The sequence below is a fragment of the Solanum tuberosum genome, unplaced genomic scaffold (assembly GCF_000226075.1).
Source record: "Solanum tuberosum cultivar DM 1-3 516 R44 unplaced genomic scaffold, SolTub_3.0 scf00300, whole genome shotgun sequence".
In the NCBI taxonomy this organism is placed as follows: Eukaryota; Viridiplantae; Streptophyta; class Magnoliopsida; order Solanales; family Solanaceae; genus Solanum; species Solanum tuberosum.
In genome coordinates, this window is record NW_006239221.1 from 292,479 (window position 1) to 301,965 (window position 9,487).

The following is a 9,487-nucleotide window of genomic DNA, read 5'->3' on the forward strand; positions in this document are numbered from 1 at the left end:
TGAGCAAACTCGGCGGCGTTGGAAAGATCATTCCACAAGCTTCACAACCATAACTGGAACTACTCCTAACTCATCCTGAGCTGGAAGTTATGACTGCTCAAAGTTGGCCATAAACCACTGATTTCCACACTTAGCCAATTTTCCAGATTTTTCAAATCCTTTCCAAAAATGAAAAATTTCAAATTCTAAGCCTCTTCTTAGCTATTTCAAAGTGTCGGATGTTACAAAATATGAATTAATTATCCCTCGTACCTAGGTGTATCTAGGTGTATGCAAAAATTGAACCGCTGAATAAAAAAATATTATTGATTTATTGGTATTGAATTATTGGTTAACGGTTTTTAATGGTTTTATATATATAAAAAAAAATTATCTAGTAATCAGTTCGGTATTTGTTTTTAATATTGGATTAGAGTGTGGTAATTTACTACTTTTACCTACATAAATATTAAATACTAACCACATAATACTTTATTAGTTACTGTCTTTGTCATTTAGCCTTCAATTCACTGTTCACAATGACTTTGAATTCCAACTTCACATTATGCAAAACGTCAAAACCTGAAATAAGAACTATGTTCCTCTTAATTTCTCTTTGTGTTATACTTGTATAGTTCTTTTCATGTCAATTATTATTGTTTCTATTTTATGAGCATTTGTAAAGTTACATTATTGTCTTGTCGCGTCAATTTTGTTAGAGAAGTCATATATTTATTTTAGGGATAACGGTCTGAAAAATACCCCAACTTTGGTCGGATTTGCTGTTGCGATACTAAACTTTCATGAGGACCTATTACCTCCCTAGACTATTTAATACCGTATTTTTTACCCCCTGAACTATTTAATAGTGTATTTTAAAGGTATATATGTGTCCACGTGGACACATTTTGCATTATTTTTTATGTCCACGTGGGCAAATATATATGTTTAAAATACGGTATTAAATAGTCTAGGGAGGTAATAGGTCCTCATGAAAGTTTAGTATCGCAACAGCAAATCCGACCATAGTTGGGATATTTTTCAGACCCTTATCCCTTTATTTTATAGTGAGTATTTTCTTATTGGTTAAATAAAAAACCGAACCGTTAAGGACCAAAACAGATAAACTGAAAATCGATAAAAAATATCTTATTGATTTGGTTATTAATTAAGCGTATTTAAAATCCGAAAACTAATAAACTGAATCGGTAATAAATAAAACTGAATTGACCGATGCACACCCCTACATCGTACCAAATGAGCCCTTAGTATTTTTTGAAGGAATAATAAAAGCATTGTCACCAACATGGGTTATGATGCAGTGATAGTACTGCTTAGAATTTAATTGGACTTCAATACGGGCTCGATAAAAGCATGCATTATCTGTTTTCCTCAATGGGAGACTTGTTGGCGGCTGGCACTACAAGAGTCTAATCCTTGTAGTTGAAGTCTTGTGTGGACTGCAAATAGAAATATATATATATAGTCATAAGTCATATGCACTGGCTTTTTCTATTTGATATTAACAAAAAATGGACATCTCATGTATCTCATTCATTATCTTATGATTGAGGTTTTAGAAATGCATGCTTGATGTTAAAGAAAAGCTTGACAAGTGTTATGTACTGAACTATGTATAGAAATAAGGTCTTCGTACATCCTATTCTTTCGATTACATTGAATATATTGTTAGCGTGTATATATCCAAAAGAATGAAAAAGTCTTGCATGAAAGAAAAAGAGCATGTCAAGGTTGCCAAGGAGACTGTCTGAAACCAACCAATAAAAGGTCACCATTGTATCACCAATGGTGTATTTGAAAACCTTTGGCAAAGTCATCCTTTTGGCTACAAAACAATAATATGACTCTCCTCTTCTTTTGAAATGATTTATGGAAGCATGAAGACATCAAATCCTATTGCCAAAAAGAAAGAATTGACCTTGTTTGATGTGTTTTTAAGTTAAAATAGTTTTTAAGCACTTTTGTATTATTTGGATAATAATAAATTTTAAAAAGTGCTCTTAAACACTTGTTTTTTAAGCTACAAAGACAAAAATAAGTCGAAAGTTATAAGTCCATCCAAACAGGCTCTAAGATGCTTGGCCAATGTTCTTAAAATGTTTCTCGAGAAAAACTACCTCTTTTAGCTTCTTGAGAAACAACTACTACTATTCATAATCACTTATGTACTTTTTAAATAAGCACTTTGTCTTACTAGAAATTTGGCCAAACAGGCTATTATATTAAACTATAAGTTTCAAAAGTCAATTGATCTTTCTTACGTCTGATTGATACGCGATGCACAAATGATCCTTTCGTGGGTAGACCTGGGTTCAATTCCTACTCTACTCTTAAATCATGAGTCCGCCTCTATGAATGAGAATGACATGACTAATAAAAATGGAAGAAGAGAAAGTCTTGCATGAAAAAGAAGAGCTTGTCAAGTTAGCTAAAGATGACCTGCTTGACCCCAAGAATGAAAGGACATATGAAACCCCTTTTCAAATATGGTGCAGGCAAGTCATCCTTGGCTACCAAATAAGACTCTTCTCATCATGCTAGACTTCTCTTCTTTTAAATAAGACTCCTCACATCATGTGCTTCGTCTCGATATTTTAATGATGACTGAAGCCTCTATTTTGAAAAGATGTCTTGCATAAAAGAAAAGAGCATGTCAAGGTAGCCAAGGAGACTGCCTGAAACCAAACTAAAAGGTGATTAAACACATTTTAGACTATGGAGCAGGCAAGTCATCCTTGGCTACTAAACAATATGACTCTTCTCTTCATGTAAGACTTCTCTTCTTTTCTATTGAGGTGATTGCTATATTGCAAGTTAGCCAACTATTTATAGCCACAACAAATTAGTACTAGTTATGAAAAAACTATATAAGCATCTTTGACTTAATTCTTTATTTTATTTTTTTTCCTTTAATAATTGCTTTGACTTTGGTTTCTTAGCTACATTATTCAATTTCCCAAAATGGAATAAGTTCTCTTCATTTGTAAAGACAATTTACACTCACTTTATCTCCAAGTAATTCTTTTAGGGGACAAGATAAAACAAAAGTTATTTTTGAAGGAAATTACATTGTCTTTGAAATGTTTATAGTTTTTTTAAAAAATAATTATGGTGTCCTGATTAATTTGTGCGCACTTCGACTGATTCCACGGAATATCTGTCTCCTCCCACCAGCAATAGGTACTAAGTAATTCTGTCCACATGACTAGGATTGACCTATAGTTTCTTGAAAATAATGCTAAAAATCTAAAAGTTAAATAGGACATATAATAAAGGGAAAAATTCATATACATGATATCTTCTAGTTTGAAATAGTTTTCGTCTTGCTAGAGGACTTACAATATTGTTATCATTACATATATTTAACTTATTTTCACTTTTATTTTTATTTGATGACATGAATTAAGATTAATTAGAATAAAAGTAATTCACATATCGATTGATCTCAACTTATTTGAAATTGAGACGTATAGATACGTTTTTTTTCTAGTCTAAATTAGTATGCCATGAATGCACATTGACGTACACTTAGCAATTAGTGCATGTATTTTCTTCTCCTTTTGTAGTTCCCAATACAACACAAAATTCGACCTTTTATGAATTATGATTGACCTTGATTATTTTGTGGGGCTGAAAAAATGGATTTGATGCCCAATTTTTATGTTTAAAGGGTATTCCTTCCAAACAATATGCTTTATCCAAAAAGTCAACTATATTGATGATCCAACTTTAGTCAAAATGGTATAATTAATATGCAACTTTATCCAAATTTTCTGATAGCACATGCATGAGCAAATTTTTAATTTATTATTTTTAGTAATTTAAATTTAAGTTTAATGATTGAAGAAAATAGATATCGATAGACTTGATCTACGTATGATCATTGCTCGCATTCAATATATTTGAAGTACTATTACATGCAAGGTTCGACATTGTTATAGGAAAGTCAATCAAGTCGTAGATGCCTTATTAGCAAAATGGAGTATTACAAATAAGGAGCGGATTATTTTCGCATAAGTTCACCTCCATTTGATAACCATTGAACATTACAGACTTGATCTCATATAAATGGAGTTCTTTAAGGCATAAGCAAAGGAAAAAAATTTTTGTATAGAATTGATCTAGTTGAGATGTTATAGTTGTTTTTGTCCATCGCACTAGACTTGTTTATTTATGTAAAAACTTGTATAGTTTTTGCCTAAGCCTTATTTTTTACGAAGTATTTATTGGCTGCGATCTGGCATAGTTGGGTCAAGCTTATACTCCTCTTAGCTTTGTAATTTTATTCATTAATATAAAGGTCACGCTACCATATGGTAATTAAAAAAATTAAAGCAAGTTAATAGTAGAAAAGGGTATGACTCCATGCAATGTGAAAGGACACATGAGCTTGTAAATTGTAATTAATAAAGAATTTGTGTGCATGTAAATTGTGGTGTAATGGTGGAACTGCTTCACCCTTAATCAGAGAATTTGAGTTCGAGCTGTCCTAAGTATCAAAAAGTCTTGTTGGAAGTGTCACCCCTGAATGGGCTGCAGTACGCAATCTAGATTTAGTCGAGGCTATAATGTGGGCATAGGACACCGAATGGAAAACCAAAATAAAATAAAATAAATGATACACCCAGAAGATTATTTGGTTTTCATATATGTAGTTACACTACATCAAAAAATGACCTTTAACTGTAATTAACTAACGGTAATAGCTTAATTGCTACTAAATATGTATTATTTAGCAGCAAATAGCACTCTCTGTAAATGTCCCTAAAGCCTATAACAATATTAGATCCAATAACAATTAACTAATACATGTAAAAATTTTCGCACTCTTTATTAATGTGTATATTTATTCTTTCTAAAAGTTGTTTTTAATTGTTGTAATGTTACTCGAATTAGAATAGCACTCAAGTTATTTTCTTTTTTTAAAAAAAGAATTATTACATAGGATAGGGAAAGGAAAATGTAGTTGATTTGTTTTCCATGTCAAGAAAATAGTTCTTCTTTCTATAAGGTTGACTATTGAGATTTGCAAAATATATATGATAGACAACCTGCTAGAATAATTGATCCTTTAATTTGGAGAACATTATTCACTCAATTCTAATCCAAAATCATAAAGAATATATTCCAAAATATGACTTGAGATCAATAGGAAGAATGTCAAATAGGGAGAACAAATTAAAAAAGCAAAAAATAAAATAAAATGAAGGCCAATTTTTTCTCACTTTTTTCCCCTTCTTGAAGCTATAAATAGAGACATTTAGAGACCAAATAAATGCATCACATATTTGTAGAAGTTAAATAACATTATTGAAGAGGGGTTTTACATGAAGTTGAGAGTATTGTTTAGTAGCCAAGGATGACTTGCCTACTCCATTTGATAATATTTTTTATTTGGTTGTAGGCAAGTTATCCTGGCTATCTTGACATGCTCTTAATTTTTCATGTAAGACCTTCTCTTCTATTGCTTTCATATTCTTCGTTTGGATCATGCTAATCTTTTTTGTATGATTTCGATCTATTGCTTTCTTGAACCTTATAAGTTTTTGTTAGTTCAATTTCATGTTGGAAAATGATGCAAAAGATATTTGATTGATTTCTTCTTCTTTTTTTGTAATAACTGTGAAATATTATCATACACCAATAAAATAGCTATACCTTAGACCACCTTCTAGGAAGGGCATCTAAGACATTATAAGACCTCTATAAACAAAATTAATTACAAATTCTTTAAATATATGTTCCACATTTTTGTGTTAATATCATTGCAGTTCTAGAGTTGCTAAACCATTTTTGCGGCATTTATATGATGTAACTTTGAAAAAACTACTCCCATAACCATCAGGATAGAGGCGGAGCCAGGTAAGGTCGAGGAGGTCCTTTGGTGGAAAATTATATTATATATGTATAGTTAAAATTATTATTTTTATGTATATATATTAGATATTGAACTCGCTTCGACTTCTTTTTTATGTTTACTTTTTCATATTTTAAACTTTTTAAATAAAAATTCTGACTTTGTCACTGCATCATTTTCTGATGTTTTATTGATATTTATATTTAATAAATAAAGGTTCTATGACCTCTTGACATGAGTATTCTTGGTTTAACATGTTCCTCAATGAAATAAGTTAGTAACGCAATAAAAAAAAATTGAGTGAATTACCATCATAATAACTCCGTAAAGGCCAAAAATATTTGAGATATGAAAAAAATTATTGAAAAAGAATATTACTATTCAAAATGCACTATACATTAAAAGGGGTAAAGGTAGTCAATGACCAATTCCTTACTTTTGCACCGACATACATTGCGATGAGATGGTTGAGTCCCTTCATTCTTAATCAGAACTTTCGATTTCAAACTCTTAAAAATGAAAAAAAATCTCATTAGAAACATTGCTCCTTCAATATGCAAATTCAAATTTAATCGAGACTCGAGCCTCAATGCGAGTACCAATACTCAGGTGTGGACCAAAAAAATATTGATACATGAGAAAATTTATCAAAATATTTTTTAAAAGATTTGTTTCTATTTGATATGTTATAGACCAACCTAAGTTTGATCCCAATTGATGTAATTTATTATTGCGTAATTTGAAATAATTGATCAAATCCAAATCGATCGGCTTTTTCATTAGTTAATTCATACTTAATAAGTATTATATCGAGATAATTTAATTGTAGTTTGAGACTTAATTAACAATACTAGGTAACGTTGTCTTGTAGATATTTATGTTAGAAACTTTAGAGTACATTAGATTAAAAACCTTATGAAAAGTATATTTTAAAAAACATCGTCCCGTTCACATAGGGTTGAGCTGTCCATTTTAAGACATGTCAACATAGTAAGTTAGCCCAACCCAACCCATCAAACTTCAAAGCTCAAATAGGCTAGGCACACGAATAAATTAGGTCGATTTATATTGATAGCTCTAATTATACCAATCAGCCTTTTTCTGTAAGTCCACTATTGCCCTTCACATAAGTCAAAATTTTGCCACCATAAAAAGTCATCCATTAATGTATAAATATTTCATTTAGTTGATCCATTATTCATCATGGTATACAAGACTACTAGATGAAATAAAGAAAATATTTGATCCATTATTCAACACGTGTGCACACTAAAACAAGTGAACCAAGCAACATTATTAATTAAAACTGATCAGGGGTGAAGCTAGTGTACTAGCTTTGGATTCAAACGAATCCATACATATTTTATTGCAAACTCAGTTACTAAAACGAGCTAGGTGTGCCGATCAAGTAGAGATCATTCTCTCTTCTAGCAGTTATTCCATTTGACTCAGTCATATCCAAATCCCTTACATGAATTCCTTCTGGAAGCTTCCAATCAAACTTGTAAAGCAAATGGGCTAATGGTAGAGTAACAAGAGCTATACCAAAATGTATTCCTGGACACATTCGTCTTCCTGCTCCAAACGGAAGAAGTTGAAAGCAGTTTCCAGTAAATTCAATAGAACTATTCTCGAATCTTTCTGGTATGAAACATTCAGGATTTTCCCAACTCTTGGGATCCCTTCCTATTGCCCATACATTAACCAATACTTTACTTTTCAACGGTATAGTGAACCCATCTATCTTTGTTTCCTCCCTACATTCTCGAGGGACCAACAAGGGTGTTGGAGGGTGTAACCTGAGTGTCTCTTTGATCACTAACTTTAGGTAATTAAGTTTTTCAAGGTCAGTATCGTCATTACATGTTTCCTTTCCTTTAAAGACTTCTCTCACTTCGGCTTGTGCTTTCGCCATGACACTTGGACTCTTCATCATTTCTGATAATGCCCAAATAACGGTTGCAGATGACGTGTCTGACCCTGCTACGAACATGTCCTACACCATGGTCATCAAATGTCATCAACCAAGTCAAATATGTAAGTAAATAGACCTAAGTAACACTTTGGTTTCATATATATTAAATAGATCATAAGCTAAAAGGAAACAAATAAAAAGGTATGGTGTTAGTAGTTAACCAATTGTATCGAATATACACTTACAAGAATAACTGCTTTGATATTGTCATTTGTTAGAGGGAATTGAAATTCGCCGCTCTCCATGACTCTTAAAAAAACATCGATCAGATCTTCAGTTCCAGACTCACCATTATAATTTTTTCCATTTGTGTGATTCTCTCTATGCACATTGATAATGTTGTCCAAGAGTATGTCTACTTTATTACGAGCTTTCATAAGTTTAGATTCCATCCCACTAATCCCATGTAGAAATGTTTTCGAAGGGAACAAATCAGCTAGCTCGAATCCACTAGATAATGACATTGCTCGTTGAATCAACGTTACCAACTCATTTTGATTTTTACATGTTTTCCCAAATGTTGACCTACATGTCGAAGCATTCATAAACCAAAAAAGTTTTTCTGATAAGTTGATTGGCGAACCTACCATTGAGTCGATAGATGATAGGAGATTTGAGAGCTCATCGTGTCGAATTGAGCTAAAAGACTTAACCATCTTGGCACTAAGTAGCTCCAACACACTCAATTTACGCATATGTCTCCAGTAATCACCATATGGGGAAAAGGCAATATCCGTACTATTATAACAAAGAATTTTTCCCAACATGGTTACTGACCTAGATGCAAAGGCGAGGTCATGAGTTTTTAGAATTTGTTTGGCCATATGTGGGGAGGACACAACTACTGTGGGAACTTCCCCGAGTTGTAAGTACATAATGGGTCCATATTTTTGCGACAAGTTTCCGAGAACTCGATGAGGTGTTCCACGTGTCAAGTGGTGTACACTTCCAATAATAGGTAACCTCCATGGGCCCGGTGGCAGCTTTTTCTTGAGGGTTTTCGAGTTTCTGCTCCAATTTTGAATTATCATAAAGAGGAAGAAGATGAATAGCGAAAATGAAACGAAGTGATGAAACTCCATATCTTAGTACAAGAAATTAAGAAATGTAAAACTCTATTTGATGAACTTTGCATTTTGAGACGGTTACTTATATAGTGGCTACACTTCATGTGGAACACACTTGGAATGTTGATTTTTCTCTGGAGGGAGTTTGAATAAATAATTTGTACTTGATGGTATGTTTGGCGGGTCTAGAAAATATTTTTTTGGAAAATAAATGGATTTTTTATTTATTTTCTAGTGTTTGGTATGTAAGTAAAAATATATTATTCTCGAAACATTTATATATAATCTAGCAAAATTTTACGGGAATGAAATAGGGTGGGGAGTGGGGGTGAATAGTCAAAAGGTATTGGATGAGTGAAAAAGAAACAATGTCATTATCTTTTCAAACATTTTGATATCAAACATAAGAATTTTAATTTTATGTAGATAATAGTCAATCTTCTTTTGTGTTACCAATTTGGCTTTTTTAGAAAAGTCTATGTGTAATTATTTTTTGATGACCTGATTGAATTTTTATTTTTATTTTTGCATTGTCGATTCATAAAAGTTAAACGTGTTCAGTTTTTAATTAATTAAGTGGGTGGTGGG

General features: G+C 32.0%; 1 protein-coding gene and 3 non-coding genes across 4 annotated transcripts; 1 reads left to right on the top strand and 3 right to left on the bottom strand.

The window, feature by feature from the left end:
• Positions 1-2,422: 2,422 nt before the first annotated feature.
• On the bottom strand, positions 2,423-2,513 carry MIR169D (microRNA MIR169d). The gene has a single exon (NR_127297.1). It is a non-coding gene; the product is annotated as a microRNA MIR169d (primary transcript).
• A 144-nt stretch (positions 2,514-2,657) lies between these two features.
• On the bottom strand, positions 2,658-2,742 carry MIR169C (microRNA MIR169c). Its single transcript, NR_127296.1, has one exon. It is a non-coding gene; the product is annotated as a microRNA MIR169c (primary transcript).
• A 2,608-nt stretch (positions 2,743-5,350) lies between these two features.
• Positions 5,351-5,423, top strand: MIR169E (microRNA MIR169e). The gene has a single exon (NR_130404.1). It is a non-coding gene; the product is annotated as a microRNA MIR169e (primary transcript).
• Positions 5,424-6,994: 1,571 nt separating this feature from the next.
• On the bottom strand, positions 6,995-8,993 carry LOC102581682 (premnaspirodiene oxygenase-like). Its single transcript, XM_006359441.2, has 2 exons — positions 8,018-8,993; positions 6,995-7,853 (listed from the first exon to the last, which is right to left on the bottom strand). The coding sequence occupies exons 1-2, from the start codon at positions 8,912-8,914 to the stop codon at positions 7,239-7,241; spliced, it is 1,512 nt and encodes a 503-aa protein (XP_006359503.1). The 5' UTR covers positions 8,915-8,993; the 3' UTR covers positions 6,995-7,238.
• Positions 8,994-9,487: the final 494 nt, after the last annotated feature.